The sequence below is a fragment of the Xenopus laevis genome, chromosome 5S (genome assembly GCF_017654675.1).
Source record: "Xenopus laevis strain J_2021 chromosome 5S, Xenopus_laevis_v10.1, whole genome shotgun sequence".
Lineage (NCBI taxonomy): Eukaryota > Metazoa > Chordata > Amphibia > Anura > Pipidae > Xenopus > Xenopus laevis.
In genome coordinates this window covers 143,313,644-143,333,986 of record NC_054380.1, presented here as the reverse complement: position 1 = coordinate 143,333,986, position 20,343 = coordinate 143,313,644, and the positions used below count along the sequence as shown (strand labels likewise).

Here is a 20,343-nt window from a genome sequence, read left to right as displayed (position 1 = left end):
CTGCTTTACGTCTAATTGTTATTCCATTGGGGTAGACAGGGGTATGTTACTGCACATGCCAAATAGTGACTCCCCTCATGTCTCTAACATCAGCTGAGCTCTAACATAAGGGGCGGCACCTTCTCTATACACAACTGTCAGTTTATGAAGTGACTTGTAGCAGTTCCCTAAGTTGTACATGAGCAGCCATTGCACTTACTGGAGATAACTGCTGCCCTGACCCCCCCCTCCCCCCACACTATATTATATCAGGGGGGCACCCTGGGGGAGGAGCCACTAGTGGGTGGGAGGGGCACCCTGGGGGAGGAGCCACTAGTGGGTGGGAGGGGCACCCGGGGGAGGAGCCACTAGTGGGTGGGAGGGGCACCCTGGGGGAGGAGCCACTAGTGGGTGGGAGGGGCACCCTGGGGGAGGAGCCACTAGTGGGTGGGAGGGGCACCCTGGGGGAGGAGCCACTAGTGGGTGGGAGGGGCACCCTGGGGGAGGAGCCACTAGTGGGTGGGAGGGTGTCAGAAGCTCAGTGGGAATTCAGTGACGTCACCTCCAGCAATGACATGAGATCCCCTGTGGGAGGGGATTTGCAGTCTGATGTCTGGGACACGCCCACTGGCTGCTGATTGCTGCAGCTGGGAGAGAGGCGGGCTGGTCGCTGATTGGTCGCTACGGGGCAGAGGGAATGGGCGTTTGTACAAGTAATTACAATGAATCAGCCAGAGGAGTTGAGGTCCGTTCCATTCGGCGAGGGCAGAACTACATTTCCCAGAATGCATCAGAGCCGACTCACTGCAACTCTGACTGGAACTGACATTCCGACCTCTCCGGCACTCGCTTCCCTCTAATCTCGCGAGAACACATTTGTCACGTTCGGCTTCGCTGTCCGGAAAGAGCCGAGAGACTGATCGGTAGCGTCGGGCGGTCAGACCGTGTGAGGCGGAATGAGGAGCGAGTGGCGGGACTTCTGGGAGCCCAATGTTACTGACTGTGTCACTGGCAGGTACTGGGACCCACTGGGACCATTTGTCTCCTGCTTCGCTTTCTCTCTGCCCCTCTCACATATTGTACATCACTGACGGCTTCCCTAAAGCTCAGAGACCTCACACATCTCATGGGACTGTCCTATCCTTATACACTGTAGCCTTCCTCCTGTAGTGGAGCCGGAGTACAAGCAGAGAGGCCACTGATTGGCCAGTTACGCTGTCATGGTTACAGTTCAGCCCCACACACGGGCTCTCCTTATAGCCAATGACTTGGGGTTGAGCAGCTGTGATTGGACAAAGGACTGGGGGATCCCTGAGAGCAGAGAAGGGCCCCTGTGTAACTCACTGGCCTCTGGCTCAGTTACTACTGTTACTACTGTTACTACTGTTACTACTGTTACTACTGCTCATACTGTTACTATCCCCTTGTCTGTGCGAGTATTGACCTTATACAGCTCATCCCTCGTATCCCCCCAACACTGTATGGATGTGAGTGCAAGCTTCTCGTGTGACTGAGTGTCAGCTCTTGAGCGATGACTATTACACTTATCACATGAGCACAACATGGGCTTCTGGTTTTACAAGAGTCATGTGACAGAAGTAAATACAGAGAGAGGGAACAATGTACCATGTGCTGAGATACAAAGGGGAAGGAGGCCCTGGCCCATAGAGCTTGCAATCTCACCTGGTTCATACAGTGTATGTTTTGTGGCTTTGCAGAAAGAACAAGACTCCGTTGGGCGCCATGTGATGCCACGGGGATTGGGACGGTGCCCAACACTATGAAACTCTGGTGATGAGGCAACTGAGGAGCTGGTAAGTTCTGTCCCTAATGGCCTCACTGTAGCCACATAATGACATATACTAGCCAATCCCATGCCACTCCCCCGCACCGCTCATTCTGACACCCCAAACTGTGCCCAGATATCACCCCCTCACAGTCACTATGTGCCCCCTCAGAAGTGCTTCTGTGCCCAGGTCATGTGACAGCTGCTACTTGCCATTGGGGGCTAGTGTGGCCAATAGAGATGGGGTGCAGCTGAGAAGCAGAGCGAGTGTTTCCCAGACTGTGCGACCCCTCAGCCCAACGCTGACACTGGCTGGGCATAAACTGAACTATAAATCCACATTGGTGGCACTTTGCCATAGTCACAGCGATGTGTAAATTCTCCCTCCTGGGGGGGCTCAGAGGTCTCCCCTTTCTCATTCATAAGAATATATATATACATATATATACACACACACACACATATATATATATATTGTTCCATACACAGTGTGACTTATCCATTCACAAACAGACCCCCATTCTCTGCAGCTCCCCCCTTACCACTCGGCGCTGGAACATGAGGGGCCTGGACCCTCCCTATTGTCTCCCCTCCTCCCTCTCTGCTCTTATTTCTGTCCTCCATGTTCAGTGTGGGCCCCACTCCTCCCAGGGGGGCTCCATACACTCTCCAGTCTCCCACTCTCCCAGGGGGGCTCCATACACTCTCCAGTCTCCCACTCTCCCAGGGGGGCTCCATACACTCTCCAGTCTCCCACTCTCCCAGGGGGGCTCCATACACTGTCAGGTCTGTGTCCCCCCTTTTTCTACATACCCCCCAACTGACTGAGCTAATGTCACACATGGGAGGAGGGATATTTCCCCTTTAATATCACACAGTATTGGGGTTCCTACATGTTACACCTGTGAGTCCCAATAAGAATATTATCTCCATGGCGAGTACTTGGTACCATTTGTGTGGGGGAGACAACTGGGCCATGTGGGGGGTCCCCCAGCAGATCCCGCCTCGTTCCTGACAACAAGAAATCTATTTACTATTAATTCCTCCATTAAATCCACCATCAGTCTCTTTCCATCAGCAACTGGTTCCTTTGTTTCCGCTCTGCAGGGAATTGTGGGAGATCCGACATTTTCTTGCTCTGCAGATAATGATGATGATGATGATGGGTATTTGCGGTGCTTTGGGGCGAGTGCCACCCCCATATTTGCTTTAGAGACTCAGTGGAACATTTCTCAAAGGCCAATCATGGAAGAGCTGATGTTTGGGCAGCCTGACCCAGGTGAGAACCATAATGCCACCCTTTCCATCCTTTCTATTCATTGTGCCCAGATGGCACCTTTAGGGGCACAATCCTAAGCCTTGCTGGCCACTTTTTGTACTTTTATTGCCCAACGGCATATTGTGGCTTTTCATTTTTCCTGGGGGGCAGTATGCTGTACCCTACAAAACTTGATTCATTAACACATTCCTAAAGCACTGTTTCACATGCGGCCCCTGGAGAAACCCCCAAAATATAAACCCCAGGGGTGCACTGAGCAATATATCCTTTCTACTCCTTCAGAAACCCACTGCATGTTTTATGTGTCTCAAACTGCCCCAGTTCTTCAGGGACCCCTGGAAATTATATATTTTTGAAAAGTGCCCATTCTGTGTAAGTATTTGCATTTGGGGTTCCTACAGGCCACATACCACAGTAGAACCTCAATTCTTCCTGGGACATAAAAATGGGGTTCTACTGTGGTATGTGGCCTGTAGGAACCCCAAATGCAAATAGTGTGTAGGCCAAACAAAGCCCTCTGCCCCAACCCTACAAAGACCCCTAAAAACCTACATTGTGACCAATGCAACAGAATTTGTCGTCCAGCAGCGAGATTAGTGGCCAGGATAGCTGATCCGATAGTCACACTGGGAAATTAACAGTTTTGGGGAAAAGACAAAATGGAAAATTAATAAAAGTGTGTAAGTGTTCTTGTGTTTGGGAGCTCATTGGAGGTCACCAAGTACCAGACATGTGGTTACAGTGTGTCTGATGTTCTCCCCCTCCCTGACAAGATCCACCAAAAACAAATGACCAAGGTGGGTTGAAACCAGATAGATCTCCTAATGGCTCCTCTGGAGTTCTGTTTGGCTGCCACCGTGCCCCCCTATATGCCCAAACTCCGTGCAATTTAGTCTTCTCTGACTGGCTGAGTAAAACCAGCTGAGGGGGCAGCACTGCTGAGGTCCCACATAGAGATATTGTCCCAACACCATGTTCAGCCATAACAAGCTGAAGAAGTCCTGCTAGAAAACCACTTGCACTGTTTCAGGTTTTCTCTGTTTTAGGCACAATCTTCCTTATCTACTAATTGTACAAGATTTATATTTCTAATATTTCTCCTGCCCCCCCAAGCTCCCCTTGCTGTTCCTTAATCTGGTGTCTTTTCCCCGTCCCCAGAGTGTGGGCCCCCTGACATGAGAGGTGACCATGAAGCAGAAGACAGGACACACATGAGTGATCAGCTGCAACTTCAAGCTCCACGGCGACGGAACCGCAGGGTGAGATGTGACCCAGTGAAGGTGCCGACGGTTGTTTCTTTGGAGATGCCGAGCATCAGGAGCGCAGTGCAGCACCTTCTAAACAAGCAAGAGAGAACGTTGATGAACTTGGGGCTCCTGGCAGTGAATGAGGACAATGCTGACTCAACCATGGAGTCAAACTCGTATATTTGTGTTGAGTGTGGGCAGTGCTTCTTGTATGAAAAGGCCTGCGTAGAGCATCGGAAACATCACAAACCCTTCATTGTGGAAGCTGGCGCCATGGGCACGATGGGTAGTGCCACCAAGATGGGCAGTTTGGATCAGAAGAGAACCGGGCAGGAGTTGATGTGTTCAGATTGCGGCAAAACCTTTATTGGGAAGTCGAATCTTATCGTTCACCAGAGGACACACACGGGGGAGAAGCCTTACGGTTGCATCTTCTGTGGCAAACACTTTGGGAGAAGCTCGGTCCTTAGGAAGCACGAGAGGATTCACACGGGGGAGAAGCCATACACGTGTCTGTACTGCGGCAAAGGCTTCAGTCAGAACTCTGGGCTGAAGAACCATGAGAGAATTCACACAGGGGAGAAACCCTACGCCTGTGCCCAATGTGGGAGGTGCTTCAGCCAAAGTGCTGACCTCATGGTTCACTACAGAACCCACACGGGAGAGAAGCCCTTCATATGTGTAGAGTGCGGCAACAGCTTCATCCGCAGCTCCGATTTGGTCATTCACCAGAGGACTCACTCCGGCATTAAACCCTTCACTTGCACCGAGTGCGGCAAGAGCTTCAGCCAGAGGTCCCAGATCATTCGTCATCGGAGAACCCACACGGGGGAGCGGCCATTTACCTGCGACGTCTGCATGAAGAGCTTCATCCTCAGCTCAGAACTCAAGAAGCATCACCGGGTCCATACGGGGGAGAAGCCCTATAAGTGCAAGGAGTGCGGCAAGTCTTTCCGCCACTGCTCCAACATGAGTCGCCACCAGAAGATGCACGTGGACATTCTGGCAATGTGAAGGCACATACGGAGACTTGAGCCCAAGACTCTTATATTGGCCCCTGCACTGCTGCACATTTCCCCTTATTCTTATGGGAGGGGCAATAAAGGTTCACATGGCAGTTAATAAGCTGCAACACACCCTCTAGAACCCTCTAGAACCCAGTGCAGAACATAAGCTTGGCCCCATACTGGGCTCTCTGGCTATGGATCACTATGGAGATGATTTCTGGGCCTTTCAGACTAAATGCACTGCTTCAGGCATATTGATTTGTATCCACATTTAGTAGCACTTACATTTACTCCATGAGCTTCTCCCTGTCCAAGAACCTCGGTCTCCCGTAACCTACAGCCGTACATAGAATTGCCCTGGGCCCTCAGCTCACGTAGAGAGAGAAGAAAGCACACGCTTCTACTCACATCCATTCAACTCGCATCAACCTGCTGTATTGTGCTCTGTCCATATATCCACAGCGAGGCACCTATATCAGCACCTATATCAGCACCCATATCAGCACCCACTGCTCTACTCTCTCCAATATATTCACCTTTTAACTGAATGAAGCCACAGTTTTATTATTATCTTCTACATAACCCTATGGTCACCTCATTCCCTTCCTCCCACAATGCCTTTCTGTATCCACATCCAGGATTCTCCAGTCCAGATGCATTGGCTTGTACCTCTCAGCTGGGGTTTGTTTATAGGGAGGTCCATTGAATGAAGCCGAGGAATATTCATTGATGGGGTTCTGCTCACTCTCCCCTCTGTGCTGGAAAGGGGAGCCCCAAGGCCCAATGTAAGGGACCTGCCCCCCTCAGCTGAGACATTGCCCACCAGTGCTATTATTATGTCAGCCCTAAATGTTATTAAACGGGGCATTTTGGCACCTCTGGGTGGGGGATCTTCTCCCACTGCAGGAGCTTCTGCTTGACTCTCAGTGGCCCCTCAATGTGACACATATGGCCATGGTTTTTGGCAGGTCCCCCATTAGGAGGCGTGTTCTGATCCAATTGCAGAACAAAATAAAACCCCTGACCCTGCCCCCAAACTCACCAAGTATGGGCTCCTGTAAGCAGCTGAGTGAGGATGTGCCAATGAAGGTGGTTACAACGCAGGGGGCGGGGCCTATGTGCGGAATGCACAAAGAAATGGCAGCTAGGGGGCAGTGTGGGCTCATAACAATAGAGTTCCCTTAGCTGCATCCAGACAAGCCGGGGCCTCTGGGAAACAAGTGCAGTGGGACTGGCGCAAGGAGAACTACTAAAGGTTTCGCCCCCTGACTTACACATCATTGTAGTGTTACTCACTTCTGGCACAAGGACATTGCCAATTAGGAGGAACCTGAGAGAGAGTGGGAACAATTCCTACAGTACAGATAGTCAGACTCTGTCAGCCAGAAACAAAATACCCAGCACTACTATTCACTTACACAATGTGCTGTGTTACTGCTCACTTATACAGTGTGGGCTGTTCTATTGACTTCACCTTTAATTACACAGAGTTACATTGACTCACACTGTGCGGCACTACTATTCACTTACACAGAGTTACAGTGAGTGACACGGGGTGCAGCACTACTATGAGGGAATATTGGGGAATACTGGAAGGGATCTCAGCTGGAAGTTCTCCATGGGGTTTGCCCAGTAGTTCAGGTATGTGTGGCCGTCCTGCTTGGTGAACAAGTGGTTGGGCGCAGCCAATGGGAATCTGTACAAGGGGTTCCTTATGGTGGGTATTTGCACCCCCAGTCTGTACTGGACCCCCAAGCAGAACAATATGGCCGCCCCAATACAGAGCCATTAGGTTCCCACTAAATAGACTGTGGGGCCAGAGAGCCGTGGGGGCCGGCCAGTACCTCTGTAGCCACTCTCAGTGCAGCCGAACCACGGCTCATGGTCCATGGACTTCAATTCTGATTTTGGATAAAGATGGGACACAGAGGGTCTCCCACATATCAAATACATTTGGGGGATCTCAGTTCAGTCCATTGAACAAGCAGGTGATGTCAGAGTGGGTGAAGCCATCAGAAATTGTATTCACTCCTCTGGGGCAGAGACACTTAGCAACCCCTCCAGGACTTGGGGGGAAAACAAATAACCGTCTCTTTCACCAACTCAACTGCCAGTCTGTCACTGTCACCCTAAACTCCCTGTTCTACAGGGGCAGACTTTTTTATACCCCAAAACCGTAAGTGTGCGGCACAGGTAAGTAGTCATTTGGTTCTGACCCATGTTCTCAGGACTGAGCAGAGTCTTGGGCTCGAGTCTGATGGAGAGACAGGTTTAGTCTGACATAAAAAGTCCTGGTTAACGGGGAAACAAATGAGAACAGAAATCGGCTACAAAGCCTGAGCCTAATGTTTCAGTTTAGTCACCTCCCCCTGGTACAGAACCCATGCAATGCAGATGCCCATTAGCTGCTCATTAGATGTTCATTAGCTGCTCATTAGATGCCCATCTTGTCTGGCACTGCACATGCTCAGTGGGCTTGGGCTGCTGTTGGTGGAGGTTTGGGGGGTCTCATGGTGTATTGAGCACAAGGGGGGGGGCTGTTGGGGCTCATTTGCTAAGGGTATAATTGGGATTCCATAGTTGTGAATTGTTAGCACCAAAAGTTCAGTACAAAAACTCAAAGATCACCTGGGCACACCTGTGTACTAAGCTCCTCCCACCTTATTCGGAGCAGTAATGTTGGGGTGCAGTTATAGTGGTTCATTTGTGAGCAGCACTCGCATTAAATAAGGGTCCCTTTAGCTCAGTGCTATGTCCAGGGCATTTCCGAACTTAATCTGCCCCTGTGTGGCCCTCAAGGGCCGGGGCAACTGACAATGACATACAAAGCAGCTCAGAGTCCTACTGAAGTTCCATTGCTTTTATCCAATGGGACGGTATTATGAGTAAATGATCTGCCCTGCACAATGTATTGTATATGTTACACAAAATCATAGCCCTGTACAATCCCCACTACTCACACCCAGTATTTGCTCTGAGCAGCGCTGCAGAACCCACTGAGCATGTGCGAGCCTCAGGCTTTAGAAAGTGGGGGGGGTGTGCCTAATTCATTAACCCCTTCATCTGTTTCTTCATTACAACTGGCGTGGGAAAGTCATATTAAAGGAGATGCTCGGCAAGCGCTAGTGATTGCAGTCACTTACCTGCTGGGTCTGGAGCAGCGTTACCTGAGCCCCATCCCACCATTTTCTTTTGTTTCTGTTGTAGGAAGGGATGTGCAGCACAGAAACCTTGTGTAGAGACCCATAGTACTAATACCCCCATGCCAAGGTATCTCCATGTTTATTTGATAGGCCCAGAGGTCGATGACACACTTCCTGTCACACTTTTATATAGTGGTTGGAAAGGGGTGGGACTTGCTCTTTGGCCTCCATCTGTTGATGTGGGTGGATGCGCCTGGGCACAAGAACAGACCAGGATTTGTGGAAAGGCCACCAAGGCCCAGGCCTAGGGAGGCAGAATTTAGTGGGAGGCGTGCTGCTCAAACACACCCACATTTGTTCTGAAACAACGTGGCTCAACAGGAGATACAATCGTTTATTAGATTTCAAGATAGAGATACAACAGGGAGAGCAGTAAGTACTTAGTGTAGGGGAGATACAATAGGGGGAGCAGTAAGTATAGTAAGTACTCATTGTAGGGGAGATACAATAGGGGGAGCAGTAAGTATAGTAAGTACTCAGTGTAGGGGAGATACAATAGGGGGAGCAGTAAGTATAGTAAGTACTCAGTGTAGGGGAGATACAATAGGGGGAGCAGTAAGTAGTCAGTATAGGGACCAGTAAGTACTTGGGGGCAGTGTAGGGATCAGGGAGTAATAATGACCAGCAGAGAAAGTGGATGTGACTATAAACAAGAGAATGGCACTGACACATTCTGTAGGGTGGTATGTGTGGTAGAACCCACTTTATAGATGACAGTTTGCAGATGTTCCCCCACTTCCTGCTCCGTGTGGTTTTATCTCTGTTTATCTGATATGAGAGCGGCTTTGCCCCAATTCCTGCTTTAGGGGAACAGATACCAAGCCTTGTAGCCTCATAGTCTGAAATACCCCAATCTGCCAGAACCCCCACATTTCCTGTGCATCACCCCAAGTCTCTTCTACCACCTGTGCCATTGATTGTACCTACCTCCCTGCTAGAGGCAACTACACACAGTGAGTCACAATGGTCACTAGAGCAACTATCTGACTTTATTATGAGCCACATTATGAGCCTGTGTGTGTTATTCACTGCCTACACACTGACACACACTTACTGATGCACACTCACACACATTTACACACACACTAACACACTGACATTATACTTTAAATGAAACAGGGATTGTTTGTTCATATATTGCAATACATCACAGTCACCCCATATCTGGTCAGTCCTACACTCACACTCACCCCTGGTCTAACCAGTCTTATACTCAACGTTTATCTGTAAAATTATACATTTTACACAGGGACTTAGTTTTTCCTGCAATTCCCTTGTTTTTAAGGCTAAAAGGGTTTAAAATGGGAGGGCATTTTAGTAGCTAAAGGCACAAAATGTCCCTAAATCAGGTCAATGAGGCCTTCGGAGGGAACATAACCAGTTCTATAGTACCTTGTGTCCCAACACTATCAGATCAATATATAAAATTGTTGGACTAAGTCTTCCCAAGTAAACAATCATATTTTGTCACTAAAAGCCCTGAGAGAGCAAATTGCTTCTGTGGATCAGTGAATCCTGAAGTGCACCCAGTAGAGCAGGGGAGTGTCAGAACTATATATATATATATAAGGTTGTATATATGGTGATGCTTATCTATAAGAGCAGAAACATTTAAAAAATGAGAGATTCACCAAAACACTATCAGCCATCAGAATTAGGGACACGGTGATTGTAGGTGCCAAATGAAGCAGGTTCTGCTGAGTCTGAGCAGTTGTAGGTGAGTAATATGAAACACTCACCTGCAATAAAGGAGACACAGTACAGACATATAACACAGAGATAAGGCAGAGATTAATTTAACTAAAGAGGAATGTCCCCTTCCCTGATAAGGTCTTCTCCAGTGGATTCTTACTCCAAAGCCTGAGATGGGTCCAATCAGAGGAGTTCATAGGAACGCTCAATGATGACGGAGCCTGTAGCATTGTCTGGTGAGGTATATCAGGGTGCACTAACAGGGAGACAGAAGGTGCCACCTACATCTACAACTTCCTTTGTGGTTTCTTCTCAGAGGAACCACATCTGAGCTCTAAAGTCTCTCCATTCATTGTGTATAATATAGAGCCAACCATCCTACCTAACCCAGATCTGACTTTATTTTCACTTATGAAGGGTTTCTCTCACCGTCCTTACATGTTATCTGCCCATTTCCACATGAGGACTATAAGACTGATGTTCTTTTGCTCCTGACTTCATGGAATTCATGCTTCCAGTGCTGGCACAACAATGAGATGGATTTGTATCTTATATTAATAATGATTATTTGTATTTGAAGTTTACTTTTGATTTTCATGATATTATACTAAATTCAAATGCAAACATACGATTACCCCATGATCTAGAAAACAGCGAGTACCATGTGATCTGTTAAGTCACTCCTCCTTCCAGTACATGTAATATGTTGACTTGATGTGACCCAATGTTGGCAGTTAAGAGACAGATACAGTATGAAACACTATGGGGATTATTCATCATGCTGGATAAACCAATGGAGAGAGATATCACTGGTGATGTTGACAATAGCGACCGATCAGATCTTTGCTTTTGTTTTGAAATAGAATTGCTGCTATGGGAAGCACTACCAATGATGTTTCAGGTTAAGGTGACCTCTCTATGGCTTTATCCTGTCCTTTAACTTATGGCTCCTAATTTTGCCAAACAGAAGACATTATTAAAAATAACAGAACAATATTATGAACAAACCCTGAGCTAAGGTCAATATTAGGCTCAGGCTGTTTTGTGTCAAGATGCTTTAAGACTTTCTGAGATCTCCCCTCACCTAGTTGCCCTTGTGTTATGTGGAACTATGTACAACACTCCCATGTTCATTCTTGTACCTCAGGGAAGAGTTAGGATGACCATACGCAATAAGATCCCCTCGTTTGTTGAGGTTGACAAACATGTGGATCTTTCCCTGATGTGACCACCAACAGCAGAGCGATATAGGGTTAAATTGGAAATGGGACAATGACTTAATTAACTAGCTGATGTGGTCCTCGATCACACAGAAAAAAAATTAAATCTCCCCGATCGATATCTGGCCAATGTTTGACTAGAGGTTGATCTGGGATCGTCGGAAGCCCCTACACACAGTCATATAAGTGTAAAGGACTGAGATTGGCTTTAATGTGCCCGTGTGTGGCCACCATTATACAATAAATTATACAATGAAATATATACAGGCTCGTTCCAAAAATGGCACCAATATCCAAATAAGCACAAACTATTAAATAAATCATAAGCTTTTTCAAAATGATAATTTTCACAGCGAATCAACATAATTGACAAGTTCATTGGGCATACATTAGCCCCAGCCTATCAGAGCTCAATACACAGCATAAAGGTTATGTGGGGACCCATAGAGTTAATGGTCCCTTAAATCCCTCCAAGTTCAGTTGCCTTAGTTGCTGGGCAGAAGGGAATGTATGTAAGGAAGTTCATTTGCATATGGATGCTATTGGCTAGCAGGTGGGGTGACCACTTCCTGCCACACTTTGATGTAGTGCTGGGAAAGTAGTGGCACTTCCTCTTTGCCTTCCACCTTAAAGGAGAATTCAACCTTTTAGCAAAAAAAACGCCTACCCCCCACCCCACGAACACTTTCTGTTTTGATGTTTGCAAAAACCTCTAGTGCCCTCTGTTTTTATGTTTCTGTATAGTAGCAAGAGAGGTATAGTTGCACAACACCCTTCCTCTTTCACTTTGCACAGAATACAGTTTAAACCATGTTCTACTGGTACTAGTCTCGGAAAGCAGGTATTGAGCCAAAATAAAGGTTACATTTATTTTGTGGGTGGGTGGGTAAATTGACCAGTCTTTCCTCATAGCTAAGATTTTCCCTTTACCAGCTTAGTTGCCCTTCTCTGTCCCCTCTCTAATACAATAATGTCCTGTTTGAGTGATGGAGACCAAAACTGTAGGGCATATTCTAGATGGGGCCTTACCAGTGCTCTATACAGTGGGACCCCCTCCTCCCGTGACTCTCTGCCCCATTTAATACAAGTCAAGCCCTTATTTGCCCTTGATGCTGCTGACTGGCATTACTTGCTACAGACAAGTTTATTATCTACAAGGACTCCAAGCTCCGTCTCCATTATGGATTTGCCTAGTGCAGTCCCATTAAGGGTATAAGTGGATATTGTTACATCCCAGGTGCAGGACTTTACATTGATCAACATTGAATCTCATTTGCCACTTAGCTGCCCAGATTGCCAGTTAGTCAAGATCCAGTTGCAAGTGCCACATCCTGGATGGAATTAATTGGGCTGATAGTTTTGTCTCATCTGCAAACACTGATACATTACTTACAATCCCCTCCCCTAAGTCATTAATGAACAAGTTAAATAAAAGTGGCCCCAATACTGAGCCCTGAGGGACCCCACTAAGAACCTTACTCCAAGTAGAGAATGTCCCATTAACAACCACCCTCTGTACCCGATCCTGTAGCCAGTTTCCTATCCATGTGCAAACGACTTCATTAAGCCCAACAGACCTTAGTTTAGAAAGCAGTCGTTTGTGGGGCACAGTATCAAACGCTTTGGCAAAATCCAAATAGATCTACTGCCCCCCCACTGTCCAGAATCTTACTTACCTCATCATAAAAAGCAATTAAATTCGTCTGACATGACCTATCCTTCATAAAGCCATGCTGATTGCTGTTCATAATGACATTCACTAGGACAGAATTTTGAATGTGATCCCTTAACAAGCCTTCAAATAATTTGCCTACCACATATGTCATAATTACCAGGCTGAGTTCGTAATCCCTTTTTAAATATTGGAATGACATCAGATTTATATATCAGATATCAGATTAAAGAGAGTGTGAGAAAATCCAAAACGGGCTGGTCTAAAACTGAACTAAGCTCTCTTAGAACCCGGGGGTGTATGCCATCAGGCCCTGGAGCCTTGTTTACATTCATTTGTATTAAAGCTTTATGAATCATATCCTGAGTCAGCCACTGACTAGATTAAGCTGAGCCATTAGTGCAGCTATAAAGTGAGCCTGGGAACTCACACTCGTCTATTGTATACACTGAAGAAAAGAACTGATTTAACACATTTGCCTTTTCTGTATCTGTTACAACCACACTGGTACCATTATTTAATGGAGCAACACTCTCAACCTACATCTTTTTACTATTAATATATTTAAAAAACCTTTTGGGTTAGTCTTAGCCTCAGCTGCAATGCACTCCTTATTTCCTATCTTTGCCTTCTGGATTGTTCGTTTATAACATTTATTACAGTGTTTATATTCATCAAATGCACTTTCTGTCCCAACAGATTTGTAGTTATTAAATGCCTTTCTCTTCTTTCCTATTAACTTCTTTACTTCTATATTAAGCCACATAGGGTGGTTCTTAGGGTGACTCTTTACATTTACTCCTTAAGAGAATAAATTGAGTAACAATTTAATATCATTTTAGATAACAAATGACAAATCACATCATATTTTCCCTTCAGCACCAGCACCTCCAGCTCTCCCATTTTACCAGTCAGACTCGTTGCATTTACAAACATACATTTAATACTGGTCCCATATTGAACATATGACATGTGCTCCTCCCTATCCTTAACAATATCCCCAGCCAAATCTCCTCCCCCATTTTCCCTTTCTTTGCCCACTATCTCATCTAACCTGTCTTCCACTGAATCTTTTACTGAACCCTCCCCCCCACACCTAGTTTAAAATCTCCTCCAACCCTCTAGCCATCTTCTCTCCCAAAACAGCTGCCCCATCATCATTGAGGTGTTGTGTTACATAGTTACATAGTAAGGTAGAGTTGAAAAAATACCAAAGCCCACCAAGTTCAACCTCATAAAATGTGAACCAGCATCCATACATACACACACTGACCCCTTCATACACTTACATAAACTATATATAAACTATATATACTCATACACTATAGATTTTAGTATCACAATAGGCTTAGATATTCAGCTTAAAGTAATTAACTGAATCGGCATCACAACATCACCCGGCAGTGCATTCCCCAACCTCACTGTCCTCACTGTGATGAACCCCCTACTCTGTTCCTTTAAATGAAACTTCTTTTCCTCTAGTCTGAAGGGGAGGCCTCTGGTACGTGATTCTCTTTATGGGTAAAAAGGTCCCCTGCTATTTGTCTATAATGTCCTCTAATGTACTTGTAAAGTCTAATCATGTCCCCTCACAAGCGCCTTTTTTCCCCCACAGAAAACAACCCCAACCTTGTCAGTCTCCCCTCATAATTTAACTCTTCCCTCCCTCTAACCAGTTTAGTTGCACTTAGTCTCTGCACTCTCTCCAGCTCATTTATATCCCTCTTAAGGACTGGAGTCCAAAACTGCCCCCATACTCCAGATGAGGCCTCACCAGGGACCTATAAAGAGACACAATTATGTTTCATCCCTTGAGTTAATGCCCTTTTTTATACAAGAACTTTATTTGCTTTAGTAGCCACAGAATGACACTGCCCAGAATTAGACAACTTGTTATCTACAAAGACCCCAAGATCCTTCTCATTTAAGGAAACTCCCAACACACTGCCATTTAGTGTAGAACTTGCATTTATATTATTTTTGCCAAAGTGCATAACCTGCATTTATCAACATTGAACCTCATTTTCCAGTTTGCTGCCCAGTTTTCCAGTTTAGACAAATCCCTGTGCAAAGTGGCAGCATCCTGCATGGAACCTATAGTTCTGCACAATTTAGTCTCATCTGCACAAATAGAAACAGTACTTTCAATGGCCACCTCCAGGTCATTAATAAACAAGTTGAAAAGGACCTAGTACAGAGCCCTGCGGTACTCCACTAACAACACTGGTCCAATTAGAAAATGTTCCATTTACCACCACTCTTTGTAGTCTATCCTTCAGCCAGTTCTCTATCCAGTACTATGTTCCAGGCCAACATTCCTTCATTTAACCAGTAACCTTCTGTGTGGCACTGTATCAAATGCTTTAGCAAAGTCTAAGTAAATCACATCCACTGCCATCCCAGAATCAAGGTCCCTGCTCACCTTCTCATAAAAATAAATTAAGTTAGTCTGGCAAGATCTATTACACATAAAACCATGTGACAGAAACTCATAGTATTATGATTTGCTTTGAAGTTCAATATCTAATCCCTTAATATTGCTTTTATTATAAAGACGTCCAATTTTTCCGTGTTTAACCCTGTAAAAATTATAAATGATCTAAAATGATGAAAGAGCAAGAAAAATGATATATATATATATATATTGCAGTAATTTTTTTGTGCTCCCCTTTCATTATTTGCTGAAAAATAAAAAAAAAATTTCCTTTCACCAGTGTCTTTTTCACCCCTCATACACCAAAAGAGGGTGGGTCCTCACATACATTTAGATAAGTATATGGCTTTCAACAAAACATCTCTCTCCTGTAGTTTGTCCACTGTAGTCTCTAGGAACAAATGCACTATAGATAGCGTAAATTTTTGTTTCATTTTCTATTCGTTTTAAAATTGCTCTCATATAAATAAAAAGCGCTTATCAGTCAGTCCAGGTCCCAGTGCGCTTCCCTCCTCAGTGTTAGTGTCTCATGTTTGCAACGTTTCTGTAGAGAAATTTTCCAAAACACATCAGTTAATAGTGCTACTCCAGCAGAATTCTGCACTGAAATCCTTTTCTCAAAAGAGCAAACAGATTTTTTTTATATTCAATTTTGAAATCTGACATGGGGCTAGACATATTGTCAATTTCCCAGCTGCCCCCAGTCATGTGACTTGTGCCTGCACTTTAGGAGAGAAATGCTTTCTGGCAGGCTGCTGTTTTTCCTTCTCAATGTACCTGAATGTGTCTCAGTGGGACCTGGATTTTACTATTGAGTGTTGTTCTTAGATCTACCAGGCAGCTGTTATCTTGTGTTAGGGAGCTGCTATCTGGTTACCTTCCCATTGTTCTGTTGTTTGGCTGCTGGGGGGAGGGGTGATATCAGTCCAACTTGCAGTACAGCAGTAAAGAGTGATTGAAGTTTATCAGAGCACAAATCACATGACTTGGGGCAGCTGGGAAATTGACAATATGTCTAGCCCCATGTCAGATTTCAAAATTGAATATAAAAAAATCTGTTTCCTCTTTTGAGAAATGGATTTCAGTGCAGAATTCTACTGCAGCAGCACTATTCCCCATGACAGTATCCCTTTATGATCACTATTCCCTAAATGCCCCTCACCCACACAAGTGTTAGAGATGAGTTCATTGATATTGGAGGAAATTTATTCAACAGTACCTCCCCCCATCAGAAGAAAAGAGGTTCCAGCTAAATATTGGGAAGGGGTTTGTTACAGTGAAGATGTGGAATTGTCTCCCTGAATCAGTGGTACAGGCTGATACATTAGATAGGTACAAGGAAGGGTCGGATGCTTTATTCACCAGTAGCTCCTCCCAGCAGACAGGAGGGAGCCAATGAGATTAGAGGAGGGAAAGGGGTGTTACAGGGAGAGCTGGGAAGTGAATCAGGGGTACAGGCTGATACATTAGATAGGTATAAGGAAGGGTCGGATGCTTTATTCACCAGTAGCTCCTCCCAGCAGACAGAAGGGAGCCAATGAGATTAGAGGAGGGAAAGGGGTGTTACAGGGAGAGCTGGGAAGTGAATCAGGGGTACAGACTGATACATTAGATAGGTACAAGGAAGGGTCGGATGCTTTATTCACCAGTAGCTCCTCCCAGCAGACAGGAGGGAGCCAATGAGATTAGAGGAGGGAAAGGGGTGTTACAGGGAGAGCTGGGAAGTGAATCAGGGGTACAGGCTGATACATTAGATAGGTACAAGGAAGGGTCGGATGCTTTATTCACCAGTAGCTCCTCCCAGCAGACAGGAGGGAGCCAATGAGATTAGAGGAGGGAAAGGGGTGTTACAGGGAGAGCTGGGAAGTGAATCAGTGGTACAGGCTGATACAACTGGCAGTTAGGCAGGTTATATATAGGTTGAACTTGTTGGACGTTTGTCTTTTTTTGTGTCTACCCCAATCTCTCAGACAGACATTGATTCCCCTGAACATCTGCTGCCTCTTTAACGTGTCACAGGGAATATCTCTGAGATAAGTACCGGGCAGAAAAGCTCACGCTCTCTACTCTTTGTTATGTCTCTCAGCCACACTGAGTGGAGGAGTCACAGTATGTGGGCCGTGATCTGGAGGGACAGGAGTGTTGTGAGCACCTTGTTATACATCAGCCCTTGTATCATATACTGTACAATGTGATACTCATGGTGCATCTGGCTCTCTCTCTTTTTACACATTACATTTTTTTCTGCTCCAAACAATATTCTGCATATAATGCATTTCATTTTCCTCACATTTTACAGATTTTTCTGCACCTCTGAAAACCATAAAATGTTGCTTGTTGTATTGTATAGGGACTGGGCTGCAGAAATGACTCAATGAACATTTCCCATTGGGTACAAAGTCTTTGCTGCTTTTTGGCAGATTTTGGAGAAATACTAAATTGCAACATGAGAGCGAGGGGCACAATCAGCCCTGACCCTGAAGGAAAACAGAAAGATTCTTAAGTAAACAGAGTGAAAACTTGGATTCAACTAGGAGTATATTTCTCAGTAAGTTCAGTTGAACTGGAAGATGTGGATTCCCCAAGTCCTCCCTGGGCTTCTGTCTGAATCACAGGACAATGGATCAGAGCAGTTTCAGTTGGACAATTCACTGGAGCCTTAACCTGCTCGCCAGAGAGAGAGAAGCCAGTGATTGTGTGCAAATATTTCAATGGAAAGAGAAGAAAGTATTGAATCAACATTTAGTTACGGGAATTACTGGAATTACCAAGTGTCCCACTAAAGACTTCCACTAAGGCCATGGAGACCCCACGATGCACAAGGCATGAGCAGAAGGAACACTGGGTAACACCGGATATTTCATTAGTGAAGCCAAGTGATATGTATTGTCCCCTAAATGAATTACTCACTTGATGAATGTACAGAATTTTACTCTTTCTTTGATTTCCTCTTGGGTGAAGTTCTAAGGACAGGAGCATCTCACCCGTTCTCTTTCTACTGCCCATTGGCAAATTCTCAGGTATCTGCCCCAACCTTGTTATGTTCTAATGGCCCAGCTTAATGGCCAGGTACAATTATTGGAGACCTGACTGTAGAACATTCTGTCTGTACTTCATATTTACACACTGAAATGAACTGGTGACACTGGAGCAATTTGATGTCATTTTCTTCTCTCGTGAGGACAGAGTTTGATGTCTATCAGCTTCTGAATGTAGAGGAACTGTGTGCTCTGCTATAGTTTATAAGATGAGTGGTATTCATAAAATATCTTTTACTTTAATATAATAACCAAATAAACATTATTGAAAGAGAAAATAAGAAGTGACTTTTACAGTGAATGTGACGGGGCACAAGGTGGTAGAGAAGATCCAAGAAGATGGGACATGGCAGTCATACAATAGGACCCCAGGCTGGAGCACTTTTCTACTAACAGGAGCACTTGTATAAGGTAAGTGATTATAGTCTATGCCATTTGGCACCACCAGTGATTTACCTGATCCTTCTCCTTTACAACAAGCTGACAATAAGGAACCAAACAAGAGAAAGGGTCTCTCAGGATTCTCTGATGTGTGTGATGTCCATGTATATAAGGCCACAGATCTTCACCAAATGGTTATAGTGTATTTTATTAAACATTATAACACCAAATGGAACTATTTCTCCACACTGGGAAATTTCCTGATGTGGGTAAATCCACAGGTAGCCGGCCGTTAATTTTCCCCAAAACTGGTGTAATGTTTCACTCTCAACCAATGACCACAAAATATCCCACATAGACAAAGTAATCACCCAGAAACCTCTCAATCACTGAGTAGTAGTCCCTCCAGACACTCACACAGACCAGCAGGGTTTGCCTTCCAGAAAGGTTATAAGCAGTGGCGGAACTAACGGGGGTGCGATAGTCTGATGATTGCTGGAGACCATAACTTAGGTCTCAACACCGTGTAGAGTGGGCTCAGCTGAGAAATATGGCTGCAATGTAGAACAATCAGTGGGAAGCAGGTATAACAGTCCAAGGGCCCAGTATCAGTTAGTAGAACAGTCAGTAGGAAGTGGATACAACAGTCCAAGAGTCCAGTAGCAAGTTGGTAGAAAAGTCAGTAGAAAAGGGGTAAAGCAGTGCAAGGGCCTAGTGGGAAGTGATTTTTGGACCCTTACATGAAGCATTGGAAGAAACATCATCATAATCAGAGGAACTTGCATGGGACTGGGGAGGACGCACCAGCTCCTGGTAACCTGGAAGACAGACATGATTAATCGAGTGCAACTGGAAAGAAAAAGATGTGACTGATATGGACCTTGCCCATGAGCAGAACCAGTACAGTTGTTAGTGTGTTGAAATTTGTGATGAAGTGAGTATGTCAGTTGATAGCTACAAATGACCTTTCCATACTGATACAGACTTATGGACTGCAGGTTCTGCTGGAGAATAGGCAGTGTTTGGGAAAATACGGGGGCATGATTGGAAGTAATTGGAAAGGGGAAGACCAATGACAAAGGGATGGATCCAGGAATCAGGTAAAAGAAATGGAACAGAGAAGGTAAGTTTAAAAAGGAATGGGTGAATCAGGGTGGAATGAGAGGGCAAGTACCCTGGCCCCAGCCTTGACTGGCATTTAACTGGTGAGGCAACCCAAAGTAAAGTACTCAGCAGTATATAGTAGTACTGTGTGTAGGCCTGAGACAGAGGGCAGATAACGGGCAGGGGTGGCAAGATGGTTCTATTGCCATATGGAAGACTAAACAGGTCCAACCTCTGGTCCCTGGGTGGGTTCACAGCCCATATGATAAGGTGGTTTGGATTTGTTACTTAGTTCGTTTTT

At 45.4% G+C, this 20,343-nt stretch overlaps 2 protein-coding genes across 4 annotated transcripts in view; one reads left to right on the top strand and one right to left on the bottom strand.

Moving 5' to 3' along the window:
• Positions 1-482: 482 nt before the first annotated feature.
• On the top strand, positions 483-5,846 carry XB22169530.S (oocyte zinc finger protein XlCOF6.1-like S homeolog). 2 transcript variants are annotated; one of them, XM_041565172.1, is made up of 4 exons: positions 484-994; positions 1,698-1,793; positions 2,873-3,044; positions 4,203-5,846. In XM_041565172.1, the coding sequence occupies exons 3-4, from the start codon at positions 3,011-3,013 to the stop codon at positions 5,303-5,305; spliced, it is 1,137 nt and encodes a 378-aa protein (XP_041421106.1). In that variant the 5' UTR covers positions 484-994; positions 1,698-1,793; positions 2,873-3,010; the 3' UTR covers positions 5,306-5,846. The 2 variants fall into 2 exon arrangements, with proteins under 2 accessions (XP_041421107.1, XP_041421106.1); XM_041565173.1 differs by lacking the exon at positions 2,873-3,044 and having other exon boundaries at positions 483-994.
• Positions 5,847-19,130: 13,284 nt separating this feature from the next.
• Positions 19,131-20,343, bottom strand: part of LOC108718348 (T-cell differentiation antigen CD6) — a 40,340-nt gene continuing 39,127 nt past the window's right edge. For both annotated transcript variants that reach the window (XM_018266110.2, XM_041565162.1), the window contains one exon: positions 19,131-19,756. In XM_018266110.2, coding sequence (XP_018121599.2) covers positions 19,650-19,756 — 107 coding nt within the window. In that variant the 3' untranslated portion in view covers positions 19,131-19,649. The remainder of the gene's footprint in view (positions 19,757-20,343) is intronic.